We start from the raw sequence: 22,804 nt of genomic DNA, 5'->3' as shown, positions 1-22,804 counted from the left end.
AAACAGAGATTAAAGACAGAATTTTGAAAATAGGCTCATATACCTCTTTGAAGAGATATTCTAGATATGACCAAGTTAAGGATGCCCAATATAATCAGGAGGATCGTGGTTTAAAATGACCCAACCAATAACATTATTCCAGATTTGCCTCAGAAAGGAACCCAACAACTGCAGGGACTTACCCCTCTGGAAAGAAGGCATTGATAATCCGGTCCCCCAATGGGTTGATGGCAAGTTCTGGAATTCGCTGGAAATCTTCCCGGCTGCCAAGAGAATCACCTTGAGTTAGAGACTACTGGCCCTTAGCAGGAACTCATTCAGTCATGCAAGAGTAGAACCTAGCAAGAATATTACCTCGTGGAATTTACTTCTGTGGCAAATTATACCAAATAACTGCAAAGAATAGCACTTTAGCAGCTGCCAAGCGTTTCTTGCACCAACTCAAGAGTGGAAGAAGCCAGATTTGACTACGCCACATTCCAGTGAATTCAGCACACAAGTTACGTCAATAAAACAACTAACAAGCAAATACTGAGCTGTCCCTGTAAATCATTCTTTGAACATTACCATTTTGTACTTAGTTATTAAGTTTGGAGAGTGAAGAGCAATGCAAACTATCAACACCATAGAGCTTGTGTATAGTAGCAAAAATCCTGTATCCTTGGTAAGATCTACAACACCTATGAAATGCAAGGAATTCTTAAGGCAATATCCAAGGAAAGAATAAAGTGTGACAACTAATTGATTTCCATCCTTCCTTGCTCTGATTCTGGCCTTTTCTCCATTTGCCTTCTACAGACTCAGACCACAGAAATAATTAAGCCTTGAATGTGGCAAGAGCAGTCATCCTCTCACAACTTGGAAGTTATGCTGAAATGAGTATTATTAGTCACCATTCACTGTACACACATCATGTGCCGCTCTGGGTATACACATTATCTCATTTCTTCAGGCCAACATTTTATCTGTACTCTTTTCAAGTTGAGGAAACTGAGAGTCAGTGAGATAAAGTAACCTGCCCAGTGCTATGAGCTAGTAAGTGGCACAACTCGGATTTAAATCTAAATTTAAATTTAAGTCACAGCACATGTCCTTTTTTCTAAAAAAAAAACAAAAAACAAAAAACAAAAAACCACATTTCTGGGGCGCCTGGCTGGCCCAGATGGTGGAGAGTGTGACTCTTGAGTTTGAGGCCCATGTTGGGTGTAGAGATTACTTAAAAATAAAATCTTAATAAATAAAATAAAATGGAATGAAATAGAATAGAACAAATGATTAAAAAACACAGGGCGCCTGGGTGGCTCAGTTGGTTAAGCGTCTGCCTTCAGCTTGGGTCATGATCCCAGGGTCCTGGGATTGAGTCCCACATCAGGCTCCCTGCTCCACAGGGAGCCTGCTTCTCCCTCTGCCTCTGCCTCTCTCTTTCTCTCTGTATTTCATGAATAAATAAAGTCATAAAAAAAATATCCACCCACTTCTTGGGGTGCCTGGGTGACCGAGTTTGTTAAGCATCGAACTTCAGGTCAGGCTATGATCCCAGGGTTGAGGGATCCAGCTGCACAGGGCTCTGCACTCAGCGGGGAGTCTCCTCCAGGTTCGATCCCTCTACCTCCCCAACCCCCCTTGCTCTCTCTCTTTCACTCTCTCAAATAAATAAATAAAATCTTTTAAAAAAATTATTCATTTATTTTAGAAAGAGCGAGAACATGAGCAGGGGGAGGGGCTGAGGAAGAAGCAGACTCCCCACTGAGCAGGGAGCTCAACTATGGGCTCAATCCCAGGACCCCGGGATTACACCCTGAGCTGAAGGCAGATGCTCAGCCAACTGAGCCACCCAGGTGCCCCAATAAACACACACACACACACACACACACACACACACGCTCAGCCAACTGAGCTACCCAGGTGCCCCAACACACACACACACACACGCTCAGCCAACTGAGCTACCCAGGTGCCCCCTCCCCCCCCCACACACACCTTTCCCATATTAAACATTCTGAAAGAAAGGTGCTCTCCCAAAAAATATTCAAAAAATGTTTTCTAAAAACTTCTTAGTTTATATTCTGTGCCAAATATATAAAGCTGTCTGTAACATATCTGTGCTGTCTCCTCAAAAATATGAATGTCATGAAGGACAGAGGAAGGCAGAAGATTGTTCCAGATCATAGGAGACTAAAAGATATACAACTGAACTCAATGCATGACCTAGGCTAGGAATAACATTGCTACAAAGGACATTACTGAGCCAATAGGTAAAAATGGAACACAGGCCATACAGAATATGGAATTATATAATAGTACTGTATCAAAACGAAATTTCTTGACTTTGACACAAGAATGTGACACTAAGGTATGTGGCAAAATATTAACAATTGGTAAATCTGGGTATCAGGTATGTGGAAGTTCTTTGTATTATTCTTGGAACTTTTCTGTAAGTTTGAAATTATTTCTAGGTAAGAAGTAAAAAAAGAAAAATAAAACTCAAACGAACCTGATTCTTGCCTTCAAGACATTTACTAACAGAAGAGATAAAACTTATTCCTCTACCCCCTTTTACTAAGTGCAAAGGAAATCCTTATTTTAATTAATTTATTTTTTTAATCTTTTTTTTTTTTTTTTTAGATTTATTTACTTATTCATCAGAGAGAGAGAGAGAGAGCACAAGCAGGGGGAGCGGCAGGCAGAGAGAGAAGCAGGCTCCCCGCTACACAAGGAGCCTGATGCAGGACTCGATCCCAGGACCCTGGGATCATGACCTGAGCCAAAGGCCAATGCTTATCCGACTGCACCACTCAGGCATCCCAATATCCCTATTTTATCCAGAAGCCTTCAATACTCTGTTTCTCTTAGAACGGTTTAACATTTAGATGGTGCTGAATTAATTCAAGAAGCTCATCTTCAACACATCTGGTGGTGACACAGGTCAAAACTGACCTGGGTGGGCGCCTGGGTGCTCAGTCGTTAAGCATCTGCCTTCGGCTCAGGTCATGATCCCAGGGTCCTGGGATCGAGCCCCGCATTGGGCTCCCTGCTCCACAGGAAGCCTGCTTCTCCCTCTCCCGCTCCCCCTGCTTGTGTTTCCTCTTTCACTGTGCCTCTGTCAAATAAATAAAGAAAATCTTAAAAAAAACTGACCTGGGGACTAAATGTAAAGCTCTGGAACAATAACTCTGAATTCTAATCTTCCTTGATCACTTCGGGTAGTAATTTTTTAATCAATGAATGAACCAGAAGAAGCCATTGCTTAAGATGCTAAAAGATAAAGGAAATTATGGAGGTCCTGAATTATTTGATTCCACAAACATGTACTAAGCTCTTATTACATAACTCGTTCTGTAATACAAAGTCCGCATTATCACCCAAAGTGGCTCCTCTTCTTTGACAGAGGTTAAGAAAAGTAACTACTCCCTTTTAAATGAAGATTAAGGCTCATTTGAATTGCATAGCCACATACCTCAGCTTAATGTCTAACAAGCTGGAGTAATTTTAGCTGAGAAAAGGCACAGTTTAAATACCAGGTCTAATATCAAGTGGTGAGTACACAACCTAGCCTGAACTTCAGTCTCAAAAGGGATCTAGTCTTGGAATTCCAATGTCAATAAGACCTAAACTTGCCCTTTGACACTTTTTTTCTTTACTCTTGGAATTTAGATTGTATATACAATGCAGTTCTATAAGACCAAGAATACTGTTGATAGTATCAAAATTAAAATAAAAGTACAAAACAATAGTTTGTAAACTGCTAAACAATACAGTTTGTTATTATTAGTTGTTCTATAGTAGAATGGAGATCATCTGAGCAATTTTTCTAAAACATAGCTTCTTACATTTGTCCACTAACACAGACCTAATAGAGAAAACATAGACTCTAAGCAGTCTATACACAAGTAAGATTTGTTCAAAATTTGTGTACTCATAAAAAGCATGCCAGTGTTATATTTTACCTTACAGTATACCTAGGAAAATCTTCCTCAAAGATATTTTAAGAAAAGATGTTATACCTAGAAGTAGGCAAGTCTGAGAAGAGAATCATATATAACAGCATTCTTTGTGGCCAAGAAATTCCCAGGGAAGAGTGGTTTTCCAGACCTTCACAGGCTCAGGGATGTTTGAGAGACCTAGAGTAACCAGAAGTGCCAGCTGTCTACACTGATCTTCATTATGCAAGTTCCTTCTCTTACCTGGAAATTCAGCCTCAGTTAACTGTTTATATTTCAGGCCCCAGGGTCGATGGTGAGATGACATGCATAATGAGGACATTAAAATCTGTTAAAAGGACACACTTGTGGGAACATACTCAGTTAAGAAAAGTGTTCCAGGGCCACCTGGGTGGCTCAGTCGGTTTAAGCGTCTGCCTTCAGCTCAGGTCATGATCCCAGGGTCCTGGGATCAAGTCCCATATCCGGCTCCTTGCTCAACGGGGAGCCTGCTTCTCCCTCTGCCTGCCACTCCCCTTGCTTGTGCTTTCTCTCTCTCTCTCTCTAAGAAAAGTGTTCCCTATTTAAGTGATATAATAGAAATAAATAACTTATTATTTAGATTTAGCACTGAAATGATTTCCATTATTTGAAGCATTTAATTAATAGTTTATTTATATTTTTTAGTAATCTCTACACACAACGTGGGGATCCTTTTGTCTCTACCTGCTCCCCTCCACAAAGGGTAATCATTATGCTGACTTCTAACACCATACATTAGATCAGTACAGAAGATATTTTTCTTTAAAGGTTTATATTTGAGAGAGAGAGAGAACACGCTAGCAAACACGAGAGGGGCAGAGGGAGAAGGGGCGGAGGGAGAAGCAGACTCCCTTTCCCTATGTGAGGCTTGATCCCAAGCAACCTGGCATCACGACCTGAGCCAAAGGCAGACACTTAACTGACTGAGACACTCAGGTGCCCCAGTACAGAAGATATTTAAACAAAAGAAATCATCTTTGTATTCAGATGCTGATGAGATTCTCATCTTGACCTGACCTGCAAAGGACCGCTGCAAGACCCTTTACAAGACAGATGCTCAGGGTGCCTGGGTGGCTCAGTTGGTTAAGTGTCTGCCTTCGGCTGGGGTCATGATCTCAGGGTCCTGGGATCGAGTACCGCATGGGGCACCCTGCTCAGTGGGGAGTCTGCTTCTTCTTCTCCCTCTATGTGCTCTCTTTCTCTCAAATAAATTAAGTCTTAAAAAAAAAAAAGACAGATACCCATTTCAGGAAGATCAATTTCAACAGCAGTGGTAGAAACATTTTACCCAAAATAATAGCATCTGAAGAAAATAAGATTTGTGAGGTTACAATATATTTTTTTATTCTATGAAATACAAATCTGAAAGATGATCCATGTAAAAAGAAAGTCTATAGGAAAACTGCAAATCATTTGACAAATACTGTTTACAATATTCCCTTCTTAAAGAGGCCCAATTCACTTGAGCATATTAAAGATGCCAGGAAATCCCATAAAAAAGAATCCTGTTAAACCATGCTCACAAAGTTTTGCATAAAGTTTAGTTGATAGTTTTTTCTTCTTCTTTGTATACAACACCTATAGGTAGACCAAAAAACTAGTATCCTATTAAACATAGTTTTGGGCGAATCTCTGAAAGCATCTTGGAGAAGCTCCATTTCTAACCAAAGCCTTCCATAGTTTCTGCTTTATGTTCCCACTGGGACTGACACTACAAAGGAATACAAATGCTACGGATGGTACATGCCTCTTGCTCTGTAGATCTGGCTTCAGGCCCAGGCATGGAGCATCACGGGAAGAGGAAAGTGAAGAAAATGTAAAAAGGAAATTATTTTTGCTAAAAGCCTTCTTAAGAAAGTGGGGCCTGTTCCAGGTAACAAAAGATTGGTCACTTGAGTTTGGCTAAGCACCCTGATGGGTTCTGGAAAGATCAAGACAGGACTTGAGCTGGGTTTGGCAGTAAAGGCTAGAAAGATCCATTATTATACTGTAGTATAGATTTTAAGAGTCCATCAGGTATTCTCTAAAGCTGGAGGGAGTAGAAGAGATGTGGCTGAGGAAGAGGGTAAGACAATCTAACAGATGGCCAGAGGCAGATATGGCTGTTGTCAGGAAGCATAGCCAGAGTGAAACCCCTGATAGTGGGTGATCCAACAAAATGATTTACATCTCATATGCTCGTTGTTTACTATGTAGTACAACAGGGTAATTTCTTCTTGTACTCAAGGTGGCCTGGGGCTTCTCCCATATTTGAATCCACACCACATGGAGATCAAAGCACAAATTTAGGACCTAGTGCTTTGTAAAGCTGAGTACAAAAAAATCAGTTAGATCCAGGCAGCTATGAAATAAAAAATTATCACTTTCTACCACCTCTTCTCCAAGAATATGTAGAAACAAGCACAGAGAACAGTGCCTCACACATCAGATAGTCAATAAATACCTATCAAAAGAGTGAATTAGCTCACTGGCATTCCAGAGTACAAAACAGTGTTTTAGGAATTGAGCAAATCTTAGCTAGATTTTAATGAACGGGTAAATACTAGCTGACTCCTGCAAAGTTTTCATCCTTTCTAAGAGACAGCTCCTTTTATAAGAGTCTTTCCACTGTTTTTCAGCACATAATGAAAGTGATTAAAACACACACACACACTTACATATCACTCAATTTGCACAAAGAAAAGGACTCAAAATGAATGTGAATTATATATCTTTACTCAGTGGTTAAATCTGAATTTATGAGGAAGATATAACCCCAAACTCAAGTAAATTATTCAAGTATTAGGGCTGAAAGAAAAATAAAAGGTTTCTGGGGCATCTGGCTCACTCAGTCCCATAGAGTAAGCAACTCTTGACCTCGGGGTTGTGAGTTCGAGCCCCACATTGGGTATAGAGATTACTTAAAATCTTAAAAACAAAACAATTTTTTTTCTTTTTTTTTTAAGATTTTATTTATTTATTTGAGAGAGAGAGCGTGCAAGTAGAGGGAGAAACAGAGGGGGAGGGACAAGCAGATTCTACACTGAGCCCAGAGCCAGACGCAGGGCTTGATCCCATGACCCAGAGATGATGACCTGAGCCGAAATTAAGAGTCAGATGCTCAACCAAATGAGCCACCCAGGCACCCCTGTTTTAATTTTTCAAGTGCAAATCTACATTGTCTCTTCAACAAATGGTACAGGGACAGGTAGATATCCCCATGCAAAAAAAATAAAGTTTGACTTTAACCTCACACCATACATATATATATATATATATATATATATATATATACACACACACACACACACACACACACATATATGTATATATATATAGTACATATATACACATACAAAATAACTCAAAATGAATCAAAGACCTAAATAGAAGAGCTAAAACTATACAACTCGTGGAAGAAAACATAGGGGTAAATCTTCATGACCTTGGATTTGGCAATGGTTTCTTAGCTATGATACCAAAAGCACATGGACCAAAAAAGAAATTAGATAAATTAGACTTCATCAAAATTTAAGACTTTTGTGCTTCAAAGAATACTACAGAGTACCAAAACAATCCACAGAATAGGAGAAAATATTTGCAAATCATGTATTTCATAAGGATCTAGTTTCTAGAATGTAGGAAGAACTCTTACAATTCAACAACAAAAAGACAAACCAATTAAAAAACAGGCAAAGGATTCGAATAGGAATTTCTCTAAAGAAGATATACAAATGGTCAACCATGAAAAGATGCTCAATAGCAACAGCCAGCAGGGAACTGCAAATCAAAACCACAATGATACACCATTCACACCTACCAGGACAGCTAGCATCAAAAGACAGTTAAGTGTTGGTGAGGATGTAGAGAAGTTTGAACCCTCAATATACTGCAGGTGGGAATGTAAAACAGTGCAGCCTCTGTGGAAAACGATTCGGTGTTCTTCAATAAATTAAGCATAAAATTACCATATGACCCACAACACTACTCCTAAGTATAAGTCCAATGAGAATTAAAACATATGTCCACACAAAAATGTTCATATAAATACTATTCATAATAACCAAAAGGTGTGAAAAACCCAAATGCCCATCAACTTATTAGCAGATAAACAAAATACGGTATATGCATACAATGGAATATTATTCAGCCATAAAATGGAATGAAGTATTGATACATGCTATATTGTTGAAGAACCTTGAGAACACCATGTTAAATGAAAGAAGCCAGTCACAGAAGGCCACCTACTGTATGATTCCATTTATATGAAATGTCCAGAGAGAGAAAAAAGTAGATTAGTGGTTGCCCCTGCCCCCAAAATAGGAAGTGACTGCTTACTGGGTACAAGGTTTCCAACCGGGGTGATGAAAATGTTCTCTAACTAGATAGTAGTAAGGGTCATACAACATTGTCAATGAACTTAATGCCAATGAATTGTATACTTTAAAATGGTAAATTTTATATTATGTATATTTTCCTCAATATAAAAAAGAAGAAAAAGCACCCAGTGTGGTCTTTGCACATGGTAGGTATTCCATAGTTGTTAATGTTATTTCATAGACATTAATGACTATACAGCATGGTTTGAGTCCATCCCAGCTTCCAGTGACAGCAGATTTTGCCCTGTACTAACATGGCCCTATGGTTTTATCAGCATTCTCTAGCTATTCTGCCTGAGGATTATGTACAAAGGCTTAGCAACTATATGCCTTCCCCCTTTATACCACACCCCACAACTGTGCTAAAAGTCTTCTAAAGAATTCCCAAACTACTTCTTGCTTCCTGCCAGCCACTAGAAAAGCTAACAGCTTCATTCTATATTAGTTAGTTAAAGCTGAGCTTGCTACTGAGAGTTAGGGTGGGAGGTGATGGTAAGGAGAGATTTCATTGGACTATGATAAGACAATTACAAATAGGAAGTGGTACAATATCACATTACTCTGAAGTCATATAATTAACTCTAGACAAGTGTTGCTCAACTTTGGCGTGTTTGCTATTTATTAAGAAGACTGATTCTTTGTTGTGGGGGGGCTGTTCTGTATTATAGGACATGTAGCTGCATTCTGGCCTCTACACACCAGACATCAACGCACGCCCCAGTCATGACAATCAAAAACGTCTCCAGATATTTTGTTGTCTAGGAGCAGAAGAGCCCTCAATTGAGAACCAATGCTCTAGACTAAAACACTGAACATCTTATCTAACATTAATACATACAAAGTAGTGTACCTTAGGGTTATGGGGCTGGAGTAGAAAATGACAGGGGAGGGCAAAACAATCTAGACCACCCTGGATTGCTATGGGTTGACTTCCTGAAAGCTAACGTGTTTGGGAAAGGGCCATGGGAAAACTCAAGTAGAGAGAGCTGAAATTTTCAAAAGGACCAGAACAATGGCCACCCAAACTTAGGGGAGTTAAGAGTAAAGGCAGAAAGTACCTAGTGATAAATGTAATGCCATTCTGCTGCTTAACTTCCTTGCGAATCCATGATGCTCAAAGACAGTGAAGAACTGGTCCCTGCCCTCTGCACTCTAGATGCCTATACCTCTGCCCTGGGGATAAAGGTTCCTGTTCAGATATTGCCCGAAAATAAAGATGGGAACTGCCTACCTGAGAGTCCCATTCTCTCCTTTGTCCAGGCTGGTGAACCGGCTGTAGAGGCGGGTGATCTGACTGTGGGAAACTAAAGAACACAAAATTAGTCCCAGCTGGCGAAGTCACCCTCCACTCAAACTGAACTCGAGTGTGGTCCTTCAGAAGTCAACTGCCTTTCTGGTCCCAGTCCACCATACACTTCAAAGAGAGTAAAATGGGGAGATGTCTCAACTCTAACTCATTTCTAGAGTGTCAAAACAGAAATTTTAAAAGCTAAAGAAAGAAAGGAGTTAGAAAATAAATAAACTGAGAGCAATCAAAATTGACTCTCAGGAATGAAGTCTAGGCTTCATTAGGACTATACATTAAATGTCAAGTGGTTAAGATTTACCAAAACAAAGCCAAATTTAGTTTAAAAGGAAACTGTAAAACTAACCTTTTTTACTTTTCTCACCTTTTCACCTGACTTAGAGGCTATTAAATGTATGCTTTGATTAAAAACACATACCTATTAATTAGTTTGATGTTTCAGGTTGGCAATGCCAGGCTGGTTAACTTGTACAGATTGGGGCAGATTCTATTTTTATCTTATTTTTTTTAAAGATTTTATTTTTATGTAATCTCTATACTCATCGTGGGGCTTGAACTCACAACCCTGAGATCAAGAGTCACAAGCTCCACCAACTGAGCCAGCCAGGTGCCCTGGGACAGATTCTATTTTTTAAAATCTGGCTTGCTCCTGCACCAAGCTTTCCTGGCTTTCTTTTCCCTCAGGACTGACATTTAGGTAAAAGATCACAGGGTCAGGTCAGCCTCTTTTCTGTGATTGCATGAGCTCCACTGAGCTCCCAGTAAAGGAATGGGCTCCCAGAAAGCAAATTAAGCAATCTGTAAAAAGATCAGGTTGTCACGAGATGATATCTACAAGGAAGCTATTTTCCTCCTAATTTTTTAACTCAAGCACAAGCTGGCAATTAAAATGAGGTAATAACTGCAGGTACACAGTAAGAATTTGAAAACGCATAAAGGAATTTCTGGGAAACAGTTTAGTTTCCCGGCTGACGGGAAGTAGGAAGGGAAAAAAAGGAGAGTTATCAAAGGGGAAAAGACAAGAGCCAAAAAGGGTGTGGTAAGTGTGGACTTTGTCCTAGGCTGTACCTTCAGGGGTTTAAAGGGGTGGCTGAAGGCATTCTGATAGTAGCCCTCCTCCCCCAGCTCAACAAAATCTACTTGCAGTTTTAGGAACAATGGGACAAAGTAAACCGGGGCACAGCGGGAGAAGCAGGAAGTGAATGGCCTGGAGCTAGGATGAGAGGACACACTAGGGGCAGCAGTGAATTCTTCAGCATCAGATTTCACCCCAAGCTGGGCTGTTGGGTACTAGCTCTCCAAAGAGAGCAGAGAAGAAGAATTAATCCCAGCCAGCCCAGAGCCAGCCCAGAGCCAGCCTAGAGCCAGCAGGTGCCAGGCACTGAGGAGGCAGCTATGGATCCACTCAGTGCCAGCCAGTGCTCTCTGGTGGGGGTCAGGTAACAGGCTGATCCCATTCATGGCACCACCGCCTACCTAGTGAGGGGTGACCACAAAGGGTTGCGGAGAGAACTATGGGAGTCCAGGAGAAGAAAGCAGTTGGCAGAGCATCTGGTACAGGGTAAGCACTCCAGGTTAGCCACTATCATCATCATCCTCACATTGTGAGCCGGAAGGTACAGTTTCACTGCTGCATTTATAATTAATCTCTACCTTTCTCTGGACTCTGGTAGCTACAGCCGTTTTCTTCAGGAACCTGACCTGTTTACCCTGGCTCTGGCCTCTGGCCTCAAAGGATGCTCTAGAACTAAAGTTCCCTTTAGTTTAACAAAAATAAGTCAGTTAAAGAATGACTAACTTTCCCAAAAGATTTTTTTGAAAGAACAAAACTTGTTCACAGTCTCAACACCACTGTTTTCATTTCTTTATATACCATCTAATATCAGCCACTTGTATACTTTCCATAGTTGGAACAGCTTCTCATTTATTCACTCATAATTATTCTGTGTTGCTTTGGAGTCCTTTTAAATAATTGCAGGATATTTAGTCCACTGGTTCAGTTTTTAGTACTTAGACTATTAAATATTCAGATTACTTTCCTTTTAACAAGGAAAACATTGAATTGTATTTCTTTTTATACCAGGTTTGTTTTTTAAGATTTTATTTTTAAGTAATCTCTACACCCAACATGGGACTCAAATTCACAACCCTGCAAGAGTTGCATGCTCTGTGGACTGAGACAGCCAGGTGCCCCTTTTTTTTGAGAAAATAATCCATGCACATTGTAAAAATAAAGATAGTACAAAAGTGTATACAATAAAAAGTCTCCCTAACAACCAAGTTCCCTAGTCTCCCTTGCCAGAAGCAAACACTATTGCCAGCTTTTTGTGAATCCTTCTAGAAATTCCATATATGTATATATATGTATGGCTATTGCTACAATTTTAAAACTGGCAGGGATGTTGTCATCTAGTCCAACCCCTTCAACTAACAAATGAGTCAACAGACCTCTTTCTAATCTAGACCATCTCAAAGAACCTCTTAAAGTATGATTCTAAAAATTCCCTAAGTACTGGCATGGTATTACATCCCATATTCAGAAAAAAGATCAGCTTATGGCTGGTTTCCTTAAAAATATGGAATGCCTGGGGCGCCTGGATGGCTCCATCTGTTAAGGGTCTCTTGGTTTCAGCTCAGGTAATGACCTCCCGGGTTGTGGGATAGAGCCCAGCAACAGACACTAAGCTGGGGGGGTGGGGCATCTGCTTGAAGTTTCTCTCCCTCTGTACCACACACGCGCTCTCTCTCTCAAATAAATAGATAGATAAATAAATAAATCTTTTAAAAAACATGGAACGCTTCACAAATTTTCGTGAACCATAAACCTGCTATCTTCCAGGAGGAAAGAGGCTATATGGAAATCAGTAGAGAAATGTACAAACAAATGTCAACTTTTAATACAACTCAATATGGTCAAATCTCAATCTATGTCCTAAACTTCAGAATTAATGTTTATTTTTTTAAAGATTTTATTTATTTATTTGTCAGAGAGAGAGAGCACGCACGCACCCACAAGCAGGAGGAGCAGCAGGCAGAGGGAGAGGGAGAAGCAGACTCTGCACCGAGCAGGGAGCCTGATGCGGGACTCGAGCCCAGGACCCTGGCTGGGATTGTGACCTGAGCCGAAGGCAGACGCTTAACCGAATGAGCCACCCAGGAGTCCCTAGAACTAATGTTTATTAAGAAGAAAGAAAAGGAGGGGCGCCTGGGTGGCTCAGATGGTTAAGCATCTGCCTTCGGCTCAGGTCATGGTCCCAGGATTCTGGGATTGAGTCCCGCATCGGGCTCCCTGCTAGGCGGGGAGCCCGCTTCTCCCTCTGCCTCTGCCTCTCTCTCTCTCTCTGACTTTCATGAATAAATAAATAAAACATTAAAAAAAAAAAGAAAAGGAGAAAGGGGAGGAGGAGGAGGAAAGTAAGCTTTAATCTAGGTGCTAAATCCACCATGACAGAGAATATAAAGCAATCTCCAAGGTGTAGAGCTCAGAGCAACTTTAAGGAGCAGAAAGATACTGGAACTGCCACAAATGAAGGCAAGAAAAGTTTCCAGTAAACTTTTCTCACCAGAAGGCACTAGGCTAACAGGACAGGTGCCCCAAGCCTACACCAATTCTCGGTAACCCAAAGGAAGTCTCTGGAGTTGACCTCCCAGAAAAGGCTGTGGACATGGTCAAGTCTTGAATGAAGCTATATTTTTCTCCACTAATGGGCAAATAATTATCTTATACTGTTGAAAGATTACTTGAAAGACCATGCCAATCTGACCACAAAACTCTGTATCACTGCCTCATGCTCAGAGGACAAAGGCAGTTCAGAGAAGTACCAAGCACTAGGCAGGAATGACAGAGGGAAGAATAAAATGAAAAGGGAGTAAGAAAAAAGTTATTTTTCCCTTGCCTTTATCCTACATCTTAATACAGAAGAACAGACTGATAACCTAGGTAAAGCATACTACAACAACCAAAGGTAACTCCAGATAAAAGATTGAGAAACTGAAGTCTGAATCCCAACCATTCCACACTCCAACACTTCCTGTTTCCCGTGACATAGGGCTTCAAGAGCTGGCCTACTCTCTAAGGGAACCACTGATTAAAAGAGACTTAAAAGACATTAAAAAAACAAGAACAAACCACCTTTTTTTTTTTTAAGATTTTTATTTATTTATTTAACAAGAGATAGAGAGAGAGCACAAGTAGGAAGAGCGGCAGGCAGAGGGAGAAGGAGAAGCAGGCTCTCCGCTGAGCAGGGAGCCCAATGCGGGGCTCGATCCCAGGACCCTGGGATCATGACCTGAGCTGAAGGCAGACACTTAACGACTGAGCCACCCAGGTGCGCCAACAAACCACCTTCTTATAATTTGGGAAATTTGAATATGGACTAAATGGTAGATAATATTTTTAAATTATTGTCAATTTTCTTAGGTGTAATATAGAACTGAGGTTATGTAGGAAGAAAAATCCCTACTCTCAGGAGATACATACAATTATATTTAGGTGAGGACTTCTGTTATCTGCCATTTAAATGGTTCACCAAAAAATATATATACACATATAAATAGATAAATCAAATAGACAGCTAAAGCTATATATATATGTAGATAAAGCAAAATGTTTAACTGTTGAATTGAGGTGGAAGTTATACGGATGTTCATTACACTACTTTAACTTTTCTATATATTTCAAATTTTTCATAGTAATTTGGGAGAAAAGGTACATAGCTTTACAAATCACTTAACCCCAAACCAGCTAAAGGTGTTAGTTTTAAGCACATTTCCATTTCAAGAGGAGCCAAAAGATAGCACCTTCAGGCAACAGGGCTTGGCAGGTGAGGGCCATGAAGTGGCCCTTGCATTTTGAGATAGCAGGAGCCTGAAGTTGAACTTCCACGTACATTCTAGTCCAGGAAATTATTCTCAAGCAATTGCCATTGCCAGGCTTGTGTTCTTTGTAGAAACTACAGAAAAACCCACACTAGTTCTATCATCACTATACCTTCTCAAACAAACAAAACCTCACCAGCCTGTAAAACTTACTTCCTAAACCTGTTCAACACCATCCCCATACCACATGACACACACCAGAACTAGAGACTAAAATTAAATGAATGTAAAAAAAAATAATAATAATTAAATTAAATGAATGGGCATTCATTACTACTCCATTGGTTTGAATTGTTTCTCACAGATTAAGCGGCTGTTTTTTAAAAATGGTTTTAAGTAATTCACAGCCAGTTTATAGCTACAGTTAAGTGAACTAAGAGTAGAGATTACAGAAACTCCCAAGACCGTTGTGATTTCCCCCCAGTGATAACTTATTCAGCTGGGCTTTCATATATGAAAATGCTGATGTGTGAAAGAAGGTAACAGAACAAAGACAATATAGCAAATGTTTTATGCAACACAAAATGTTTTAAGGGGCGCCTGGGTGGCTCAGGTGGTTAAGCATCGGACTCTTGATTTTGGCTCAGGTCATGATCTCAGGGTTGTGAGATCAAGCCCTGCATTGGGCTCCGAGCTGGGCATGGAGCCTTCTTAAGATTCTCTATCTCCCTCTCTGTCTGCCCCTCCCCTTCCCCCACGCTGCCAGTCTCTCTCAAAAAAAAAGAAAAGAAAAATATTTTAATTTTTTTAGACAATGTTTTTTAAACTGTTAAAAACATTAAGATGTCTATTCCTTTAAAAGTTTTATTTCTATAGAGTTGGGAAAATGACTGGATTTCTAGTCCGATGCTCCCTGAAAATAGGAAAAGCATAAAATGCTGTCACCTCTCCACTTATATAGCCCTAGACATAGTTTTATAACTAGCACATACAAATATTTTCCCAGTAAGATGAGTCTTATCTATGGTTCAAAATAATAGCTAACACTTACCTGACACTTATATATCAGGCACTATTCTAAGTAGTTTACATAATTATCTCATTTAATCCTCATAAGAATCCTATGAAGTAGGTACTATTATTTTTTTTTAAGATTTTATTTATTCATGCCCGGGTGGCTCAGTTGTTAAGCGGCTGCTTTCGGCTCAGGTCATGATCCCAAAAGTCCTGGGATCGAGTCCCACATCGGGCTCCCCACTCAGCGGGAAGCCTGCTTCTCCCTCTCCCACTCCCCCTGCTTGTGTTCCCTCTCTCGCTGTCTCTGTCTCTGTCAAATAAATAAATAAATAAAATCTTTTAAAAAAAATGATTTTATTTATTCATTTGAGACACAGAGATACAGAGAGAGAGAGAGCATGAGCAGGGGGGCAGACAGAGGGAGGAGAAGCAGGCTCCCTGCTGAGCCAGGAACCCGACCTGGGGCTCGATCCCAGGACCCTGGAATCACGACCTGAGCCGAAGGCAGACGCTTAACCATCTGAGTCACCCAAGTGCCCCAGTAGGTACTATTATTATTCCCATTTACAGATGACAAAACTGAGGCTTACAGGTAATTCTTACCTAGAATTAGTCTGCCAAATACTTGAGAGATTACATTTCAAATACTGGCTAAACCGGTCATGCAAGAATTCTAATCAATTTAGATTTACGGAAAATATGTTTAAATATAATCATCATTTCCAATGCAAAGCTTTCATATTAACTATAAAGTCACCTTTCCTCAATTATGCCACATTTTCTTACTGGTAAAGGGAGTACTGAGATGTCATATTACTTGTTCTTAACTTGAAGTGTTTCTGATAGTTCCCTAAAGTCTCAATGGAACAAGAAGCAGATGAAAATTGGACAAATTCCACTTCTCCACCTCCCCCTCAGGTATCTGTTTTTAGTCTTCTAAACCTTTTGCATCATGTTAAAATTACTGCTTTAAAAATCAACTCTGCTGGGGCGCCTGGGTGGCTCAGTCATTAAGTGTCTGCCTTCGGCTCAGGTCATGATCCCAGTGTCCTGGGATCGAGCCCCATATAGGGCTCCCTTCTCAGCGGAGAGCCTGCTTCTCCCTCTCCCACTCCCCCTGCTTGTGTTCCCTCTCTCGCTGTCTGTCAAATAAATATCTTAAAAAAAAACAACAACACAACTCTGCTGATGGACACTAACCAGATAAAGGGAAGGCTCAACTCCCAGGGCAGAGGAATGACTGTGTAGCAGGCTGGGGGAGAATGCTTCTGGAAGCCACCCAAAATGCCCTAGGTTAATTTATCTAAATCTAACTCATCCATGCCTGTATCAGAGCCCCATTCCTATCCTCTCCAAGACTAGCCCACAGACTCAGTCTTCCCAGAGTCTGAAGGTGCATGGCACACCTTTTCAGCTACCTTACGTCGTAATGCTAATCCTAATTCCTCTGGGCATCTTTTGTCACCATCTGCTTTGAGTACCTAGCATAGTACTAAATACAGACAATGCAAAAATTCAGTAACTACTTGCTCATTTGGCTTTCTGGCTTAACATCCATTTGTACTGGTTGTGGTTGAGAATATTCTTCAGGCTTGATGCACTTTTTGGCAACTAGGAAAACAGGTCTTCCAGAAGTATGTAGGTCTGTTCCTTCACAAGCCACAGTAAAATAACTCCAGTCCTATAGAGTCCAGGGTCTTTCCATTTTGTCAAATGTAAATAAGCCCAAATGGGACTGGTGCTCCCTTCATCTTGAGGCAAAAATAGCTTTTTCCCATCCTCACTATGCCTTGCACTTCATTATGTGACTTTCTATTTTAAGTATGAATGCTTTAACTCGGGTGTCACCTTAGACCTAGAGTAGTTCTTATATTCACAAGTGTGGCCAGAGGTCATGACCACAAAATTTAACAAAATGCTTGCTGACTCCAAACTGCCTATATTTCTACTCTTAAAGAGTCACAATGAGTCATCAATTGACCATAAGGTCAGGTGGCCAAACAAGTATTATACATTATAACCAGCTAACTACTTTCTGTCTTTCATCCAAAATCAGTAGGTGGTGCGCTTATCATCTTTAAAGGTATTTATGGAGAGGCTACTGGCCATCTGTTAGGGGATGCTAAAAGCAGTAAACCAATCTGACAAGGGTGGGGCTAGATTAACATCCCTTTGAAATTGAAGATTCTAGAAAGTTAAATTTGTCCAAAAGCACAGGACAGCATTCAATTTCTCTCAGGCCACCACTGCCTGTGTAATTCTGTAGCTCCCCCAGCACCCTTCAACATTACCTGCATATGGGCCACTGAGTTACCTACTGGTCACCTCATCACATTAAAGACAGGTTATGACGAAGGGACAGAGCTCAGACAGTTACATAACTTATGTAAAATACAAGAGTCATAATGGATTACTGAGAAAATAGTGTATTCATTACCAAGGGCTATACAAAATTGTGTGATGATGTTACACAGAACTTCTGAATTCCCAAAGCCCTGTGGCCCCTATGTTCAGGTTAATGAGGAAGAGACTGGACTATAAAAAATCAGTTCCTAGTACAAATTTGCACTGAGATTTTGGAGCACATCCAATTTCCATAGCGACTGCATAAAGTACACCAGCATAGTAGAAATCAATAGATCTGAAATTAGGACAGCAAGCATCCTCAGTGTAAGTAAAAAACTGGTGGTCACAGTATCCGTGCTTTTTTTTCTCCACAGGTTCAGAATGAAAGAAGTTTCATATTCTCAGACCCCTCATTCTTTAAAGGTCTCCTGTCACCAGGTCACGTCTTCCAAAGCCTTACTATAGGATCTTGTTCTCTGGATTTATTTTTCCAGTTGCGGAAAGAATTTATTTGTGATTTCCCGCAGTTGACAGTGATTTTAAGTGCTTGCCCAGAAACATCATAGGAACGGATTATGTTTTCTACAGGATCCATCCAAAGCTCCTGAATTCAAGGTTAGTGAGAAGGAAAATAAAAGAAAGGAGTTCGGGGACTTTCATGAGCAGGGGGAAGAGTAAAGAGCGGTGCCTGTGCTAAGGGTGATCGCGACTCCTGCCTATGAGGGGAAGGACAGCCCCACAGGAACCAGAGCCCCGCTCCAAGTAGCCGTAAGAACAGGTCCTTCAGCCCTCGGCCACGAAGCTCCAGCACTGGAGGCTGCCCAGTACCCGACAACCGCCGGACACCCCAACTCCGGACCTCAACGACAGCCGCCGTCGGTTCTGAGGCCAGCCACAGGCGCCCGGCCGCTTTCCCACCCCCTACCCGAACTCACAGCCGGTCTCCTTCTTGATCTCCTCGAGCTCTTCGTCCCGCAGTAACGTGGAAGCCCGAGACCCCATCACCGAACCGGGAGCTCCTTCGGGAGCAGGGGCGTCTGAAGCGACGGCGGCGGCGGGAGGGAAGGGAGGAAGGCCCAGGGGTCAAGATGCGAAAGGGCAGTGTTTCTACTGCGGACCCGGGAGGGGACCCAAGGGTGGCAAGAAGGGGAGGGCGGTCCCCCAGAACCAGCCAATGAGGAGCGAGGCTTCGCCCGGCGCAGGAGCCGACGTCGGCGCTTCCAGCTCCAGCCCCCGAATGAATCAGCCCAGCGCAGGGCCGGGTATTCCTAAGGACGGACCACGCCCCCGGAAGCGTGATGCCACCGGCCTTAAAAAGGCAATGCCACTCTGGCTCTAGCGACCGCAGTTAAAAGGGAAACGCCATCGACCCACAGTTTTATAACGAACTAACCTGAGGCAGGCAGCGTAGCCAACCCGTTTCTCACAGAACTCTGAAAGTGGAAACCCCACCCACAGGTGGCAGGGATTGCAGAGAGAAACCATAAAAATAGAGCAAACGTCTCTTGGGGCAACGCTAGGGTGTGTCTCTTGGGAACTGCATGCCGGGAGTTCCACCTCCTCCTTTTTTCTGTAGGTCCTCCGTCCTCCTCGCCGCTGGGGGCGCTCGGGAGCCAGCCTCCGGGGCGCGCGCCGATTGGCTCCTCGGGAAACAGCCGGGACCTCTGGTTGCGCCAGGCTGGCGTCCGCTGGTCGGTGTGGGTTCTCAGTCCTGTGCACTTTTCTCCTGTTTTTTTTCGTCTCTGTCCTTTGATAACCGCCAGCGCCGGCTTGGAACTCCCCGAGAGTTCTTCCTTAACAGCAGTACCTCCTTTTTTAGTTCTAATGAAGCTCGAGGAAGTCACCATTTGGCTGGAACTGGGACAGGATTTCCCAAACTTCCTTCGGAAAAAAATAACCTAACGGTGGACGAGATTGAATTCCTAGCGTATGGCCCACCGTTTATTTGGAGTTTCTTATTTTGTCTTAAAGATGAGGAATTTTGCATTTTATTTTTATAATATTTTTGTTTTCTTGAAAATGTTTAAGCCACCCGTTAACTGATTTAGCCCTCTCCGTGAACCAGTTCTTTTCCTGTGGCTTCAATGCCTTTTCACCCTTCTGAGTGTTGCTTTGTGCATAACGGGTTTGAGATAGGGAAGAATCAAATTCTAACAACTGTCATTTGTACCTAAACTACTTTTAAGCTTTACCTACGGTTTTGACGACTTAGCATGAGGTCAAGGTTCTAGGCTAAGTTGTTTTCATGATTGACCGGCTCTTATCTGATCTAGTGTTGTCTCCCTTCAAAGGCACTGACATGGCAGCCGGATTGGTCATGCATAAATTGTGATAGTTCTAAGTCACTTATGCTTTGGTTGGTAACAGTGTCAAATTCTGGAAATGTTACTAATGTAGAAGAGGCCAGAAGAATTTAGATCCTAGATATTTCTGGGTGAGCAGCTTATGGTAGCAAGTATTGGCAAATATTTTGCCAGCATCAGTTTGTGTTTTTTTTTACTAGTTATTTTAGAGTTTCTTTCTTTCTCTCTCTCTCTTTTTTTTTTATTGGTTGGTGTTAAAAAGATACATGTATGTGCCATTTAAAAGCCTCTAAAATGTTCTGCTTGTTCCATTTAGCTAAGGTATGAAAGGCAGTATTACCCTATTTTATAGACAAAGAAGTCAAACCTACATGCCTGAAGTTTTAGGCCTTTCAGTTTCCCATGTATAAATTAGAGTTGATGCTTGCAATAGTCCTTTTCTCATTATTGTTCTGAAAAGATGAGCAAAACTGAATTACTCTCATATTTTTCTTTTTCTTGTCCCTTCCAGGTATGTGAAAAGGGAAAATAACCTCATTCCCCAAAATATTTTTTAAATCCTAGATCCCTTTTAAAAATTTTCAAGTGTTTGGATACTTAAAGAAGATTATTTGAAGACTGCTTTTGGAATCAAATAGCATGGATCCCAGCAGTGACTACCATTTCCTCAATCAGATTTTGTGGAGAAGGGTGAAACTCACGTTGGTTTGTGGCATATTTGAGGGAGTACTCCAGCATGTGGACCCTAACAAGATTGTTGTCCTGAAGAAAGGTCTAATTTTATTTGTCATTATCTTCTGCCTTTAAGAAATTAATAGTTAAGTTTGGGTGAGGGCTCTGGGGGCTTCATTAGCAACTGGGAGGGAGGCTTTCCTATTCTAAGGAAGAGTTAAGAGGAATATTAGAATGCTATTTTCCCTAACAGAAAACGTAGCTGCATCTGCAGGCTTGTCCCCACTTTTATACTTTTATTGACATGATAGTGGAAATTTTCGGTGTATAGATTCTTTTTCATTGGGTGCTTCTTATAATTTCTTACTATATGCATATTGAAATTAAAAATAACCACTCTACTAGATAGAATTACGTTTGGCTTCAACAGATAAATTCACAAAGACGGGTTAATTTTTGTCATGCAAAAAGATGTCCAGAGGTAGGCTGCTAAGGAATAGTGCAGTGGCTCAAAGATGCCAGGAGGGACCAGGTATCTTGTGGGTTTTGCCACTTCAGGGATCATGTATTACCTTCATGGTCACAAGGTAACCTTTACACCTCCCAGCTTCAATTCTGTTCATTGTAAGAGACGCAACTCAGGAACAGCCAAGTGGGAGAGATGCATAGGCCAAGGTCTATGGGAAGGAGCTCAGAGTTTCCATGCCTCCTCTGGGTGTACCACCCTCCTAGTTCCTACGTGTGTTCATCTTTAAGATCCAATATGTGGTTTTTATTCATCTACAATATAGACTTGCTAGGGTAGTTGTTTACCTGGCATAAGTTTCAAGTTCACAATTGAAACATGTATAAATGGCATTTGAGAGATTAGTGTTATTGTTAAGCCATATTATAGGTTAAAATAGACCTTTGTGGACCAGGGTGGGACTACATCAGACTTTTGAAATATTAATTCATTCAGTAATCATTTATTGATAGTTTTGTATCACAGGCACTGTGATAGATACCAGGGATATAGATAAGAATAAGATGGTCCCTGTTTTTGTTTTTTTTTTTTAAAGATTTTATTTATTTATTTGACAGAGAGAGACACAGCGAGAGAAGGAACACAAGCAGGGGGAGTGGGAGAGGAAGAAGCGGGCTTCCCGCGGAGCAGGGAGCCCGATGCGGGGCTCGATCCCAGGAGCCCGATGCGGGGCTCGATCCCAGGACCCCGGGATCACGACCTGAGGGGAAGGCAGATGCATAACCGACTGACCCACCCAGGTGTCCCAGCATGGTCCCTGTTCTTAAAAAAAACTTAGTCTGGTAAAGAGACAGATAAGCAAGTAGAAAGGTATAATGCAGTGTGATATTCTCTCTGATAGAGAGATGCACACGATGCTATGGAAACACAAAGCTTCAGTTAATTTAGATCTGGGAGTGGTAGGGTTAGGGTAGTGGGGAAGGTGTCCCAAAGGTGAGTAAGATTTAGCTGGATGGGAAAAGAGTAGAAAGTGTTTTAAGCCAGTGGTTCTCAAACTTCATCTGTGTATCAGAATCACCTGGGGGACTTGTTAAAACACAGATTGCTGGGCCACCCTCTAAGAGTTTCTGATTCTTAAGGTCTGGGGTGGGGCCCAAGAACTTACATTTCTAACAAGTTTCCTGGTGATGCTGACACTCAGCTGGAGAACCACACTTTGAGAGAACCATAGTTTTACGCAGAAGTAGCACCATGTACAAAAAATGTAGAGACGTGAAAACTTGGTTCATTCAGAAAACCTAAGTAAATTTCCTTATGGGGATGTCGTGAGACTTAAGGCTGGAGAAGTAGGTATGGGACTGATCAGAAGGCCTTAACATATTGTAGCATTTGGACACTTCTGAAAGTAATGAGGAACAATTTGAAAGATATCCTTTTTTAAAAAATTTTTATTTATTTGTCAGAGAGAGAGAGAGAGCACAAGTAGGGGGAGCAGCAGAGGGAGAGGGATAAGAAGATTCCTCACTGAGCAAGGAGCCCAATGTGGGACTCGATCC

The 22,804-nt window shown here is 41.4% G+C and overlaps 2 protein-coding genes across 2 annotated transcripts in view; one reads left to right on the top strand and one right to left on the bottom strand.

Moving 5' to 3' along the window:
• Positions 1-18,893, bottom strand: part of CHP1 (calcineurin like EF-hand protein 1) — a 43,151-nt gene extending 24,258 nt beyond the window's left edge. Inside the window, exons 1-3 of the mRNA XM_028119562.2 lie at positions 18,743-18,893; positions 9,552-9,624; positions 183-263 (exon numbers count right to left, since the gene is read on the bottom strand). Of these exons, the coding sequence (XP_027975363.1) occupies positions 183-263; positions 9,552-9,624; positions 18,743-18,809 (221 nt within the window). The 5' untranslated portion in view covers positions 18,810-18,893. The remainder of the gene's footprint in view (positions 1-182; positions 264-9,551; positions 9,625-18,742) is intronic.
• Positions 18,894-20,680: 1,787 nt separating this feature from the next.
• The window catches only part of EXD1 (exonuclease 3'-5' domain containing 1), a 29,645-nt gene continuing 27,521 nt past the window's right edge, over positions 20,681-22,804 (top strand). The window contains exon 1 of the mRNA XM_028119487.2: positions 20,681-20,882. Coding sequence (XP_027975288.1) covers positions 20,750-20,882 — 133 coding nt within the window. The 5' untranslated portion in view covers positions 20,681-20,749. The remainder of the gene's footprint in view (positions 20,883-22,804) is intronic.

The sequence above is a fragment of the Eumetopias jubatus genome, unplaced genomic scaffold (genome assembly GCF_037043125.1).
Source record: "Eumetopias jubatus isolate StellerSeaLion01/CBP00866 unplaced genomic scaffold, mEumJub1_p1.0 scaffold_7, whole genome shotgun sequence".
Taxonomy (NCBI): Eukaryota; Metazoa; Chordata; class Mammalia; order Carnivora; family Otariidae; genus Eumetopias; species Eumetopias jubatus.
Note: the sequence above shows the minus strand (reverse complement) of the source record. Positions and strands in the feature narration are given on the sequence as shown.